Source organism: Lacerta agilis, chromosome Z (assembly GCF_009819535.1).
Source record: "Lacerta agilis isolate rLacAgi1 chromosome Z, rLacAgi1.pri, whole genome shotgun sequence".
Lineage (NCBI taxonomy): Eukaryota > Metazoa > Chordata > Lepidosauria > Squamata > Lacertidae > Lacerta > Lacerta agilis.
Genome location: NC_046331.1, coordinates 11243047 through 11258461, shown reverse-complemented (window position 1 = coordinate 11258461; position 15415 = coordinate 11243047). Strand labels below are relative to the sequence as shown.

Below are 15415 nucleotides of genomic sequence, written 5' to 3'. Positions count from 1 at the left end.
ATGCCCAGTACAGTACCTGTTTTGTCCCCAGGACTGAATTCCCATCCAGTGAAGTGTTGTGCTGTTATCTGCACATGTGTAGCAGCTGTCTGAAATGAGCACACCTCAGCTTAACCGTGGCTTTGATGGACCCTGGGTTTCAGACAGGGTTCTCTCCCTGCCCTGCTTGAAGAGAATGGGAATTGAACCTAAGACCATCTGCATGCAAAGCAGAAGCTTTATGACTGAGCGATGGCACTTCCCTTAGAAATAAAGTAAGATTCTAGTCCTCGTGGTTTTGAATGAACAGCCAACTTACACAGGAAGCTGCCTTATACTAAGTCAGACCATTAGTCTATCTAGCTCAGTTTTGTCATCACTGTAAGCAGTAATGTGTACACTGCCTTAGGGCTCGCCCCACTTGCCCCATACCTAGAAAGCACGGGTCCAAACAGTTTTCCAACTGACATTTACTCTGGTTCAGTGGTAAACAATGGGTTTTCCCAGGGGAAAGTGCTGGGACAAGTGGAAGTGTTAACGAGTCACATTCATGCATTTCAATGTGTCTGCTCCGAATAGCATTGGCCACAACCCATTTTTGCTGCATCTTTATCAAAGAATACTAATAAACCAAAATCAATACAGTACTGATAATATGATTAGATTGACATTTTTTTCCAAACTTTTAATTCAATTTTTGACCGTGTTTTTGTGAAAATGTTGCTGCTTTCAAAATGGACAGTGTTACGGAACAGCAAAGAACTTGGGGGCTTCTAGATAGGATTGGCGCTCCTCATCCATTCAGGCTTTATCTAGCATCCACATGACAACATCCGCATCAAAATACCAGCTTGCATCCTGCCATCCCATTTAATCCAGATTTAGAGGCTACAAATCCAGTAAGTCTTTTTTTTTTTGAAGAAAAAATATTTTGCCAACAACTCATTTGCAATATCTGAATGACCTGTTTACAATATTAAGCCTCCATCTGGAGGCAACTTTTATTTGAAAACCACCAGGATTAAATGCAGTTATATTCTAATCTTTGTTTCTCCTTGTAATTGTGTAAGCTTTTCTCTTTTACCCATCACTCAAAGAGGCTTTCTTCTGTTTTGACCCTTGGGAGCCACCAGTTCAAGATCGGAAACTTGCTGGTGCCCCTTAAAGGGAAAAAGCACGATTCAGAAGCATTTACAGGTATAGCTGGGATGGTGAACCTCAGGGCCTGAGGACCAAATGTGGCCCTCATGTCCTCTCTATCTGGCCCTCAGAACTCTCCCCTAGCCACACCTCTCACTGGCCGTGCTTCACATTAACACCATGAGAGTTATGCCTTTCCTTCAACTCCAGTGATACCTCGGGCTCCATCCACACTATCAAGCAGTATCATATCACTTTAAACAATCATGGCTTCCCCAAAAGAGTCCTGGGAGTGTCGTTTGATAAGACTGCTGGGAGTTGCTAGACAACCCCCTATCCCCCTTCCAGAGCTACAGTTTACAGAGTGGTTGAAAAATCATCCCTCTCCCTAAAGGCATATTCATTTATTCATGGCATTCACATCCCCACCTTTTAGCCAAAGAAAGAAATAAAGAAAAGGGTCTCAGAGCAGCTCACAATAACCAGTACTAAGGCAGTCCTTTGCAGTCAGGCTCACAATCTAAAAAGACATGACATGTGAGGTAAAAAAAAGAAATGGGAAGGAAGAGGGGAAAAGCAAGCTCAAGTGTAAGTCCTTCGCTTCCTATATTCCTAGCTGTACATTCTGGCAACCAAAAGCCAGCTCTCATCCCTATTCATTTGCAAACAAGTCTAGACATTGGTCAACCCAGTACATGTGAGGGATAATGAAGCCTGGAAGGCTGCATTTGGCCCATGGGCTGAAAGTTCTCGACCCCTGCAGTTCACCCTTCCATAATGAAAAGAGGGGGAAAGGCAGCCCTTTTGTCAGAGGTTCCCACTTGTCCTTTACAGTAGATTCACCTTGGCTATAACTTGCTTACAACCGGTGATGGCATACTGTTGGCCCCCTTGAGTGTAATAGTTGAGCTGGCTGGCTAAGCTCTCCACGTGGCTTGGATCGGGATAAAGGCCTTCGCTCATCATCTCCTCATAGAAGCAGCTCAGGATGTGGCTCTTCTCCAGCAAGACGAAGGGAACGATCTCCGCCAACATCCAAAGAGGGTGGACTTGGTCAAGGACAGGACGGAGAGCAGCCTGCAGCAACTCCACCTTCCTCTGGGGCTGCAGGAGTAGGTCGCCAGAGGCATTCTGAAGGAGAACATTGGCGACCTCGTTGCCCCCCAGGTTGCTTATCAGGATGTACACGGCATTGAGGAACTCGTTGGTTTGGTTTGTCTGGAAGAACCCACCCAGTGTTTCCAGCAAGGCCGTAGACATGAACTCCACCTCGTCCAGGATAAACACGGGGATCTTCTCTTCAATTTCGGCTTGGGTGACCATCTCGCTGATCGTCTTAGATAAATCTTGCTGGCAGGCTGATGTGGAAGCGCTGTCCGGGCAGTGGTGCATGGCGAAGTAATGGAGCACAGAGTTGTGCCCCATGACTGACCTGAAATGTTTGGCTAGCAGCCAACCGACGTGGCTCTTCCCAACCCCGCTTGGGCCGTTGAAGGAGATGACCAGTGGTTTGTTGTGTATGTGGGTTGCTAGGTAGTCCTTGAGCAACGCCACAATGCTCTCGACCGCTAAGGCCTGCCCAAAAACCTCCCGGTGCATTGTCTTCTCCAGACCATCCAGATCATATTTCAGGAGATTATCGTCCAGATTCTCGATGGCGTTCAGGATCTGGAAGCAGACAATTCCGACGAGCAACAGGAGGCACCTCTTGGCTTTGCTCTTGTGCTCAGCAGGGAGGTATTTCTTGGAGCTTCCTGGGTACAATACCCTGGGGTTCTTGGACCTCTTCCTCCGCTTGCTGGATCTTGTTGAGGGCTCCTGCACCGAGGTATCAAAAGTGAAGTACTGAGAACTCTCAAAGCTCGCTTGGCTCAAGAGAGAGGCGGAGGCACTGCCCAGCCGGGCCTTCCCCAAGGAAATCTGCCTCTGGAGAAGCTTCACTTTGGAGTCCCCAGGCAGGAAGTTCTTCTTAAAGGCATGAGCTGTCCTCCGCAGGCGAATGGCAGCCCGCACTGGGGACGAGAGCAGAGAGAGCTTTTGTGGGCTTTTCAAGGCCTGCTTCCGGCCCTCCATTGTGAGCTCTTGCCGTGGGTCTCGCTTTCCTGTCTTCTCTACAGGAGAAGAAAAAGAAGCATAAGAACACAGCAGGAAAGGCAGCATGGTACAGTGGTTTACTTCCCATATCAAAATGCCACAGGGTTGTTGTGAGAGGAGAGGGAGCTGAGCGGGACACATTTGTGGAAGAGAGATCTCCTATCAGCAGAAATCTCATTTATTTTATTAGATTTCTTACACGACCTGTACCATAAGGTCCCAGGGCAGATTGTAACATTAGAATATGCAATTATAAAACAAATGCAGCCATAAGACAAGAAAACAGCTCCATGAATAAATCCAGTAAAAACAATTCCATATTTAAAAACAACTTATGTTCCCACAAACAATTCTTACATATATAAATATAAGTTAACTACGCTGCCAGGCCTGGTGCCAGCCGTCAGTCTAGTTGGGCACTAGTCAAGGGCTCCAGAGGCTTGGAAGAGCTCCTAACCAGCCCAATCCAGCAGCACCGCCATTCACTGGGCCCCGAATTATTTTCATTAGTGGGCAAAAAAGAAGGCGTGTGGTGGCCCTCTTAAGCAGCACTGTGTCCTGTCTGTGGGTGGGTGCAGGTGGCACTGTGCCAAGCCCCCCTTCCCCAAAAGAGTCTGGCACTGACCCTGCATGACAGTAATTGGGACCTCTGGGTCCAGAGACAGTCCACTTCCAAATGTCAGGTGGGGGAGGGGCACTGCTTGTTGGTTTACCACAGGAATCTGGGGAAATGCATGGAAGAGGTAACCAACGGAAGAGTTGGTTACCATCAGCACCACACTTTGTGTGGCTCTTAACCCCCTTTTAAAAGGACGCACTCTCCACATAAGTATCTGTTTCACGAAACCAGACCAGATAAACCAGCATGTAGGTTTTTGGGGGTTGTGTTGGTTTTTTTTTTTTTTTTTTAAGTCAAAAGCAATCCCCTTTTCTTGGAGAGCAGTGCCATCTAGAGGCTACTGCCTTTCAAAAAAACATACATACTCCTGTCGGCTTTTAACAGCCGACTGCAAAACAGGATTCATTTATTTGTAAAAATAATAATAATACTGTAATAATATTGCAATGTAAAAGCATGGATCCGCTGAACCACAAAACCTTTCGTATTTAACCTGACTCTGAAGCATTAGCGTGTGGCAGACAGGAAGATAAAGGGCATTCAGTAGATGGCCCAACTCACTGTTTTTAAATGACTAACAAAAATAACAATGTCAAAATATATTTTAAAAATTTAAAAAAAATGTCCAGAAGCACCTTAGAGACCAACTAAGTTTGTTCTTGGTAGAAGGTTTCATGTGCATGCACACTTCTTCAGATTGCAAATAACAATGCCATTAATTTTAACAACTTCATTAAGTTCCGTGATGAATCACTTCAATAACCATTGGTTGGTTGATGGGTAGACGCGGGTGGTGCAGTGGGTTAAACCACAGAGCCTAGGGCTTGCCGACCCAGAGGTCGGTGGTTCAAATCCCCGCGACGGGGTGAGCTCCCGTTGCTCGGTCCCTGCTCCTGCCAACCTAGCAGTTCGAAAGCACGTCAAAGTGCAAGTAGATAACTAGGTACCGTTCCGGCGGCAAGGGAAACGGCGTTTCCGTGCGCTGCTCTAGTTCACCAGAAGCGGCTTAGTCGTGCTGGCCACATGACCCAGAAGCTGTACGCCGGCTCCCTCAGCCAGTAAAGCGAGATGAGTGCCGCAACCCCAGAGTCTTCCATGACTGGACCTAATAATCAGGGGTCCCTTTACCTTTACCTTAGAGCAATCCAAACTAAAGGAAGGCAACTTAAAGGAGGGCTGCTGCTGCTGCTGCTGCTGCTGCTGCTGCTGTGCAGCTGGCTGAGCAGAGAGAGAGAGGCTGCCTCCCGTTCAGCAGCTGATTGCAAGAGATCGGAAGGAGATAAGCAATAAACTAGCAATAAAGGAGGCTGCCTGGGTGGGGGGAGGTAAAAGCACATGGATCCTCAGGACTTTTGCATTGGGTCACCCCAAATTCACCATCAGATCACATAGCATGTCCATGGCTACAGCCTGCACCAAAAAAATCACGCATCCACTGTTTTGTGGGGCTGCAATGGCGCAAAAACGTTGTGTATTAATTTGTCTAATCTCATTTCAGGCTGCTCCTTCCTCCTCCTCTGCCTTTGCCCCTGTTGGCATTCCTTACCCTCGGCTTATACTCGAGTCAATAAGTTTCCCCGGTTTTTGTGGTGAAATTGGGTGCCTCGGCTTATATTCGGGTCGGCTTATACTCGAGTATATATGGTAGGTTCTGTTTGCCCCCTAAGTGTTATTTATTTATCTCCCCCCCCCACTTCTTTCTCTTTATTAGATCCAGTAGAGTAAATAAAGACAACTATGGACATAAGCAGTAGGGATTGCGTCTTATGCAGATTTAACTTGTGCAATTTCAACTATATATGCTTTGAGGCTGGCTGGTCGAAATACTGCAATTTTATGGGGGGGGGGAGGTAAGGAAATCCTGCATGTTAAATGCAGAGCTGGTCCACGAAGAAGACTTTGTGGAGCTGGGGGGGGGGATAGTACTAATGATAATAAGAATAAACTGGTTAGATGGATGAATGTCCTGACTATGCATAACACAGCCTTCATTCCTAGTTTTAGAACTGTGTGCATATATATATATATAATGGACAGTTTGGATTGTGGGATGTTATAAATTCCGTTGGCACTTTTGAACTCGGAGAAGCAGGATGGGAATATGAAAACAAGCCTCTATAGACAATAGGGAGAAGCTATCAGGAGGGTAGCAGGCAGGCCCATCCCACCACCAGGCTGCATTCATTCACTCCTCAGCACTGATTTCAGTGCCAAGAGTCCCATTGTTCTTTGGGTTAAACTTCTACTAGAAAAATATGTTTGATCCAGTGACAGCAGGATGCAAAACAGCAGGATGGGCGCTGCCTAGATCAAGCATGCAGCAAAAAAGGCATGCATTTTCAACCTCAGTAATTAACTTCTAGAGATCAGCAAGTCACCTAGTTGGTGGAAAGGACCTTAGAAATCATCCAATCCAACCAGCTACTCAGTACAAGATCTGAAATGCAGGTGGCGACTGCAGGATCCCTGACAGGTGAGCAGTCCAAGCAGCTGTTTCAAACAACCACAGCAAGGGGGAAACCACCACCTCCTGAGGGATGGCTGTTCTATCGTCAAACATTTCTTACCGTCTTAACGTTCACCTGAGCTCTGCTCCCCTGCCATTTCCAGTCACTTGCAATCTCCCGAGGAAAGAGCAGTGGTGGCTGGTACACACTGGGGCTGGTAGGGCAGGAGGCAGGGGAGGGGGCAACAGTAGGTGGAGCCAGAGCCCATGATAGGTGGAGGCAGAGCCAATGACAGGCAGAGCCAGGGCATTTTATCTTAGGCCCCATCCTCCTCCTCCTCCCTGCTGAGTTCTACAAGGGCAAAGCTGACAGTAAGGAAGAGGAAGGTGACAGGCAGGACAACCCTCTGGAGTGGCTGTAAGGAGGCTGGCGAGTGAATGCTGACTGAGGTTGGTGGGGCAGTTACCCATTCACCCTAAGAGATCAGCCTCCGCTGTAGGGCAGGAGGCAGGGAGATGAACATTAGGTGGAGAAAGAGCCAATGACTGGCAGAACCACCACCTGAGTGGTAATAAGAAAGAAGGCAAGCAGTTGGGCCGGCCTTATATACAGGTAACATAGAAAGCCACATTTGCCAGTCAGACCATCGCTCTACCCAGCTCAGCACTGTCTACGGTGAATGGCAATGGCTCTCCAGAATTTTAAGACAAGGGGTCTTTTCCTGTTACCTGAAAATTTCAGGAACTGAACCTGAGATCTTTTGTACAAACACATTACAGGCCTCATTGAAGCTAATGGACAAACGGTTTACTCTGAATATAACTCAGTCCAGGAGTGGGGAACTTTTGGCCCACCAGATTTTGTTGAACTACAACTCTCATAAGTCCCATCAAACATGGCCAGTAGCAAAGGATGGTGGGAGTTGTAGTTCAGCAACTTTTGGGGGCCAAGGGTTCCCCACACCTGGCTTGAAGCATAATAGCATAAGCAGAGCTTTATAAAAACATTAAGATGACAACAACAACAACAACAACAACAATTCCATTCTCATGTTGGCCAACCAGATGTCCCAGTGTATCAGGAACCAGAGTCAAGCGTAGGTCAGATGGTTTCAGTAAAGTTAACTCTTTATTCAAAGCAACCAAAACAGTGCAGGCCAGTAATCTTACCATCTCTCCCTGGTATGTGTTGCCCCAATGAGGCAGCTACAAGGACTGAAGTTCCCGCCTTCCCACAGCTGCCTAAGTTCCGTCCCCCCCAGGGTTTCCCCCCAAGCAATCAGAGACTGCCTCTGAGCACAACCAATCTCTCTGCGTGTTCTGGGAGACCAGGTCAGTTCGGGGGAGCTGGTTGCAGCAGGAGGGGGAGACTCCCTGGATTCTTCAGTGGCCTTCCTCATTGCTGCCTCTTGTCCCCTGTCCCCCCCTTGTCCCACCTCCTTTTCTGCCTTTGAGCCTGGACTGCTCTCTGTCCTTGGCTTTTTCTGCTCACTAAACCCTGTTGCCTCTTCAGCTTCTGGCACCTCCTTCTCCCAATCTGCTCCCTCTTCTCCTTCTGACCACACATCCAGGACCGGTGCTAGGGTTTCTTGCGCCCTAGGCAGACCACCTTCTGGCGCCCCCCACCGCCCGCCAAAGCCTGCTTTAGTGGGAGGTGGGGGTGGTGGAGAGGCAAGCAGCAGTTTCTCAGCTGTAGCGGAGGAGCTGCTGCTCGCCCGCCCCGCCCCCCGCCAAAGCCTGCTTTAGCGGGAGCCAGGGGGTGGTGTAGGGGGCAAGCAGCACCTCTCCGCTACAGCGGAGAAGCTGCTGCTAGCCCGCCCGCCCCCCCCCGCCCAAACCTGGCCAGCGCCCCCTCCATTTTGGCACCATAGGCAATTGCCTAGTTCGCCTTAATGGACGCACCGGCCCTGCACACATCACCGTCCCACTACCAATCCCCTGGCTCTGAGCCTTCTTCCCCTGGGGGTTCCCTTGGGGGCACCCCTTGCTGATGCCTCCCAACACTCATTTGCATACAGCCAGTTCATGACACAATGGGAATCCTGCAAACAGGACCTGAGTGCAACACTCTCCCCTCCTGCGGCTTCAAACAAGCAATACTACTTCTAGTTATGGAGACAGAACATAGCCATCATGACTAACAGCAACTGATAGTCTTTTGCTCCATGATTTTGCCTAATCCTCTTTTAAGGCCTTCCAAGTTAGTGGCTACCAGTGCCTCCTTTGGGAGGGAGTTCCAGAGTTTAACAATGTGAAACAACAGTGCATTGGTAGAGGGCTTATACTGGGTGGGTCATCATTCTATTTTATTTCTTGTTCTGTGATGTGCCCCCTAAATGGTACCACATTATTGCTGCCGGGGGGGTGGGCACACTTGTACTACAGGGGGAACAGAAACAGGACACTCATAAAATTAAACCAGAACAATTGTGGTAAGAAAAGTTACAGAATTTCAGCAGAAAGCTATGGAACATGCAGGAAACGAAGCAGGATACCTGCCCCAAAACTTTTGCAGGCTCAAACAGGATCAAAAGCGGGGTGGCTGATAACAACATGAGCACAAATCATTATAAATGTACAATACAAAGGATGCTGGGGGGGGGGACCTGGGTAATAACAACCGGGGACCATTTCTCTTACCATGCCAGGCTTGTGGATACAGGATACTTTTACTCAATGGACCTTTCGGTTCAATGCTACAGAGTTCTTCCTATGTCCTTAAAGTTTAACCCCCTTTAACCTTCTTCTTCCTGCTACACACTGCACAGGAAGGAACAAAAGGGGCTTCTAGTGTTTTTGGTAGTTATATTTTGAGGAAGCCAGTGAATCCATGCAAGGGCTCTGTTCTTACCACATAAACCCAAACTATGAGTCAGATGCTACAGAATCAATGATGCACTTTCTGTACGTTTGGTCTGTCATGGCAGCCAGGAGGAGGAGTTCCAGCCAGCGGCAAACAGAGGAAATAAACCAGTTCTCTCTCAGATTACTAGAAAGCCCAGGCTGTGGTGGCTGCTGCCCATTGGCAGAAGTCAGGGAGCCAATGACAGGCACAAATAGTGGACTCATTCATTAGCTGCTTAGAGCCAATTAACGGCAGAACTTTGCAGCATCAAGGCATAAGTCAATGCAAATCAGTTTGTGGGAGCTTGGTGTGTAGGATGTTAACATAGAAACTCTGCTCCCCCAAAAAGGAAAGGGCCTACAATCCCCCATGACCCTGTACAACCCCCATTCACCCCGTCATCAGAATTGTAGTCTGTTAAGGGTGCTGAAAGTTGTTAGGAGACCTTCAACAAACTGCAGTTCCTAGGACACTTTGTGGAAAGTGGAATAAGAGTGCTTTAAATGTATGGTTGATGTGACTCTCATTTTCTACATCACTTTGCTGCCCTTGAAAAGAAAACACATTTTTGCAAATCAACTTCCCATAATACAATGCCTTTTGTATGTTATTTTCACTAATATATGCATTTCTATGCATACTTTACCCTAGTATATGCATTCTTATACACATTACTTGGCCAGAAAAATTGCACTGCAAAATTCAGAAAAGTGCAAATTTCGAAGGAGGGCTGCGTTTCATTTTGCATATTATTCCATGAGAGCATGAATTAGGTTAAGGTCACCAATAGATATGAACTGAATGGAACTTCTCCCCATTCAGTGAAAACACTGACACTCAGGGGGAAGGAAGCTGACAGCCATTACCACCACACCCTGGAAAGGATGCCAATAAGATGGCAGGCAGGTAGGGGGAACATCTCATGCACTCTAATGGAGCATCCTCCAGTGAACCTAGGTCATCCCATGACTGGTGGCATGTTCCAGAGAAAGCAAAAGGGAGTTATTCCTCCTTCAAACCTATACTTAACAGGAGGAAGTCAAGATCTTGTTCCCAGACGTTGGCACTCCCTCCTGACCTGAAAGAAGTTAGACTGGCTCCCTCCTTATTGTCCTTCCGCCCGCAGGTGAAGAAGACCTTTTCCCCAACAGGCTTTTGGGAACAGAGTGCTTTTAATGAAAGGACTGGTGCTGTACTGTTTTTGTTGTGATTGCTTGTATGTTTTTAATAGATCAGGTAGGTAGGTAGATGATAGACACTTTAAATTTTATTCATGTTTAATAGTTTTTAAATTATTTTTCCTCTGTGTTTTTAGCTGTTCTTAGGGATTACCCTTTCTAGGAACAGTCTGCACTTTAAAGCTCCGTTTCTGAGGGCTCTTATCTCTGCTCTGGAGCTTTCCCCATGAAAACCCACTCTTTAAAGCTGAATCTGTGGAAAACCTGAACCGCTGTTGGTTGCGCTTCAGCTTTGCGGGCAAACCTCTGGGGCAAAGAGAGAGAGAGAGAGAGAACTCAGATGCAGAGCTTTATAGCACAGATCTGTGCCTGGAAAGAGCAGGTGAAAAGGTAAGCGTGGACAAGCCCCTATTTTATCTGTGTCGCCTTGAACAGCAGCTGCTATGCAATTCACCAAGGACAGATCTGTAGGCCCATCGGTGACTGCTAGCAATAAGGGCTAACAGTGGATCTTTTATGTTCAAGGTAGCATACGGAGGATTACTGGCTAGATCTGGACCTTTTCTGGCTTCCCAAGAGGTCAGCTTCCCAGAAGCATCTGCCTGGCCCACCATTTCATACGGCTTAGCAACAGATGCACAGCAATTTTTTCTCAGTATCCAAAGCTCACCTCCTTCTGTAAAGTAAAGCTCAGCTATTCAAAGGTTTTGAAAGCATTGCTCTGAAACTTACCCAAGCTCCCTGGGACAGACAACCCCAGTGAGGAAAGGTTTCAGCAATTGGGGCTTTCTTCGTTTAGGGGGGTGGGGAAGGACATTCAGTAGCGACATTATTATAGAAATGTTTAAAATTATGCCTGGCACAGAGAAAGTGGATAGATAGAAGTGCTCCTCCCTTTCTGATAATCCTAGAAGTCATGGACACCCGATGAGGCTGAATGTTGAAGGATTTAAGACGTGCAAAAGGGCGGGCTTCTTTACACAGCACAGTTAAACTGTGGAACTACCTCCCACAGGAGGCAGTGATGACCAGCGGCAGAGCAAGCCAATTGGGCGCCTGGGGCAGTGCATATGCCCTGCGCCCAGTGGCGGGGCCAGCTGCCCATGGGGCAGGGCAAGCTGGGGCAGGACATTCCGCAGGGCCTCCAAAGAGTTTGCCTGCCTCCTCCCACTCAGCCACCCTACAGCTGGGGGGGGGGAGGCAGCGGGCGGACCGTTTGGGACCCCGTGGTGAGTGTCACCCGGCATTTTGTCACCCCCCTCAGTGGTGTCCCTGCTGATGTCACCCCCCTTCCTCTGTCCCTGCTGATGACTTTCAGCTTGGATTACTTTAAAAGAGGATTCATGGAGGAGAAGGCTATCTATGGCTACTAGCCATGGTGGCTATGTTCTGCTTCCATTGTCGAAGGCAGTGTGTTTCTGAATGCCAGTGGCTGAAAACTGCAGGAGGAGAGAGGGCTCTTGTGCTCGGGACCTGCTTGCAGGCTTCCCAGGGGGCATCTGGTTGGCCACTGTGAGAACAGAATTCTGGACTAGATGGGCTATTGGTCTGATCCAACAGGTCTCCTCTTTATGCCCTTCAAGGGACTTAGCTCAGAGGTCTACTCCATGTGCCAGAATCCTTGAAAGTCACTTCCAGTCAGGGCATGCAGCACTGAGCTAGATGGACCAATAGTTTGACTCCATAAAAGGCATCTTCCTAAGTTTAAAGGGAAAGACCATAGCTCAGTGGTAGAGCATCTGCTTTGCACACAGAAGGTCCCAGGTTCAATCGCTGGCATCTCCAGGCAAAGCGGGGAAGGATCCTGGGTCTGAAAACCTGGAGAGCTGCGGCCAGTCAGCATTGACAGTACTGAGCTAGATAGACCAATGGTCTGAATGGCATGAGATGAGGAGGGGGCTTAATCTCTGTAACTGAAGCTTTATGGTTTTAACTTTATTGGTATCCACCATCACCCTAAGCCAGGGGTCCCCAAACTAAGGCCCGGGGGCCGGATGTGGCCCAATCGCCTTCTAAATGCGGCCTGCGGACGGTCCGCGAATCAGCGTGTTTTTACATGAGTAGAATGTGTCCTTTTATTTAAAATGCATCTCTGGGTTATTTGTGGGGCCTGCCTGGTGTTTTTACATGAGTAGAATGTGTGCTTTTATTTAAAATGCATCTCTGGGTTATTTGTGGGGCATAGGAATTCGTTCATATTTTTTTTCAAAATATAGTCCGGCTCCCCACAAGGTCTGAGGGACAGTGGATCAGCCCCCTGCTGAAAAAGTTTGCTGACCCCTGCCCTAAGCCCTCAGTGTGGGGGTTGGAGGGGATGAAACTAATAGCTCAGGAAATGGGTAGCTGCTTATGAACACTGGCATTCCAAGGACCCAGGAAGAGCAGGCAAAACTTGTTGGGCCTCATTCTTGAGCAGAAACACTTCACGCCCCTACTGATGGAAGGTGCTCACCCCCCTGTTTGCTGCTGTAAATCTCCAGCAAGGCTAGCAACAGGAAAGGAGCAAAAGTATTTGCAGACTCCTGATTAGTGTTTCCTGGGACTAGTAGGGCAGAATGCTTCAGAATTTCCACATTTAAGGATCACAAGCATTTTTCAGGATGTGGAAACATCTGGTCGTTGCAGTCAACTTGCAACCACACTAGTCAGGGAATGCTTTGCAGAACATTATCTCACCACCATTTTCTCCACTGATATCTGGGCAAACAGCGACCAGCAGTCTTCATATGGTTTGTGGGTGTCGGATGTGTTGAGTCACCTCATCTGACACACACAAACTCTGGAAGTAAGGCTACCAACTTGTTTTACTGATGTGCTTTTAACTGCAGCAACTGCAGGGGAACCTTTTCAGCCCAAGGGCCACATACCCTCTAAACAACCTTCTGAGGGCCACATACCAGTTGGTACACAGGGCCAGGAGCAAAGGTGAGTGGAGCAATGGATTTTACCTTTGTACTGTCAGCTAATTCTCTCTCTCTCTCTCTCTCTCTCTCTCTCTCTCTCTCTCTCTCACACACACACACACACACACACACACACACACACACCTCTCTATCTTCCATCCTGGACAAGCGAGAGGCATTATGAGAGTTTAAGGGTACTGGCCACCCAGACAAAAACACTAAAGGTGTGAAGCAGGGTCAATGCGAAGCGTTACCTACGGAGAGGGGTTGTGGTCATGGAAGAGTTTTGAGGGCCACATAGAGAGGCCTGGAGGCCCCACTCCTGCTTTGTAGGCACAAATTGAGCAACTGAAGCTTTTCCTAGCATGGAGCTGAAGCAATGGGGGAAACCTCGGCTGCTCAATTTACCCAATTGCAGGCAGCTGTTAAAAGCACAGGAATAGGCAGAAAGGTGGCAACACTAGCCAGAATCCCTCTAAGTGGAGAAACGGTTCATCAGATGGGTGACCAGTTGATCGCCAACGTGGTCATGCTGTGTGCACTGCCAGAGAATTTCCAACCATCTGTTTTGACATGTGCGTTTCCCTTGAAGTTCCAAAGCAGGAAGTGCATCATTTTACGTTTGAGCGCTGTGCAACGTGTGTCTCATTCCTAGTTAGAGAACTCGTTTCCAGAGGTTCATGACTTGCCATTGAAGTTGCAAACTACTTCCAAAGAAAGATGTCCTGATAAGCCACAATATCACTCCCAGGTACAGTACATGCAAGGGAAAGTCTGCCTACATGCACTTTCCACACCAGGAAAAAGTTTCACTTATAGCTTCCCTGCTTTTCATATGGCTAAAGTGCAGGAGCCCAACTGGGGGGGGGGGGAAGCTAATGGCAGCCTTAGAGTTGCCAGCTTTTAAGGTAACCCTGCTCATCTGCCTTTAGCTGAACCTCAACAGGCATACATTGATTAGCAGATGGCAAAGCTGTTTTGAAAGGCTCTGCCAGCAGACAGATCAAGTGACTTGTGAAATGCAGGCCAGGTCTGTTGTTTTTTTCTGGTCAGCTGGCAAACCCAGGCCCACACCCCTCACTCCTTCCCTGGCCGTTACAGAAGGAAAAAGATAGTGCCAACCCAAAGCAGCCTCATACAACCCCTAACAGTTGAAAGCATTTTTTCAGTTGCAGAAATTCAGCAAGGGCCATTTCATCGCCATCCTTTTCAGTTCTGTACCAGTAAAAATTTAATTCTCTTAAAAGTTTAAACCAACTGCATGCCCGCCAGTTACTCACAGCATAGAAGTTTGCTTGGGGCATTGATTTCTCTGCATGGTTGCAAACTTCATACACTAGACTTTTGTTCCTCTGCAACTTGATCTGAAGACCACTACCAGGTGATTATAATCCCCCCCCTCCCAACACTGCAAAGACAAGTTGTTGCTACTGCTGCAGACTGAGATACTCTTAAAAGGCACAGTGAGACACACAAGGTTGTTTCCTTCCTTCTGGAGCAGCCAGCAACTTTACAACCCTGTACTGACCCCATCAAAAAAATAAAAAATACTGGACTCTCCGCTCCACCCATCCAACCCAGCCCCACCACAGACAGACAGAGAGCATTACCAAGCATTGGGCGTTCTTCGGAGCTGCACCAGCAGGGAACTTGCTTCCCTCCTCTGAAGGAGCTGGGCCAGTCCCAAGGAGCCGGCGTTAGCCATGTGGCATTTTTTTGGAAGCCGCGTCAGCAGGGTTGAGTGTGCAACCACTTGTGCAAAGCTGATGTGACCTTGCCCCCCTCTCTCTTTTGTTCGTGTGTGTGTGTGTGTGTGTGTGTCAGAGAGAGAGAGAGAGAGAAAAGAGCAAGAGATGGGAGAAGGGCCCTCCTCCCTCCTGAGCTTCCTCCTCACACCCTCATGAGGCCTTATCGCTAAAGCACTGTGCAGCTGTGTTTGGCTGCTGGCCTGTCTGTGTTGCAAGAGTTCAGACACACACAGAGAGAGAAACATAAACACCACATACACACACACACACACACACACACACACACACACACGGGCAAAAAGCCCATTCATTGGCTGCGTCTGGGTTGCGACAGGAAACCTGACTGGTTATGTGAGGCAGATCAGGCCACTTTCGCCACCCATTCCGCTACGGGCCTCTTGAGTCAAATAGAGGTGAAGGGGCGGTAGGCCAGCCGGCCTGCACCACAGGATAGTCTGAAGCT

At 48.2% G+C, this 15415-nt stretch overlaps 1 protein-coding gene across 2 annotated transcripts; it reads right to left on the bottom strand.

The window, feature by feature from the left end:
- Positions 1-908: 908 nt before the first annotated feature.
- On the bottom strand, positions 909-14979 carry TOR4A (torsin family 4 member A). 2 transcript variants are annotated; one of them, XM_033137867.1, is made up of 2 exons: positions 14815-14979; positions 909-3230 (listed from the first exon to the last, which is right to left on the bottom strand). In XM_033137867.1, the coding sequence occupies exons 1-2, from the start codon at positions 14819-14821 to the stop codon at positions 1948-1950; spliced, it is 1290 nt and encodes a 429-aa protein (XP_032993758.1). In that variant the 5' UTR covers positions 14822-14979; the 3' UTR covers positions 909-1947. The 2 variants fall into 2 exon arrangements, with proteins under 2 accessions (XP_032993758.1, XP_032993759.1); XM_033137868.1 differs by lacking the exon at positions 14815-14979 and adding an exon at positions 6400-6418.
- Positions 14980-15415: the final 436 nt, after the last annotated feature.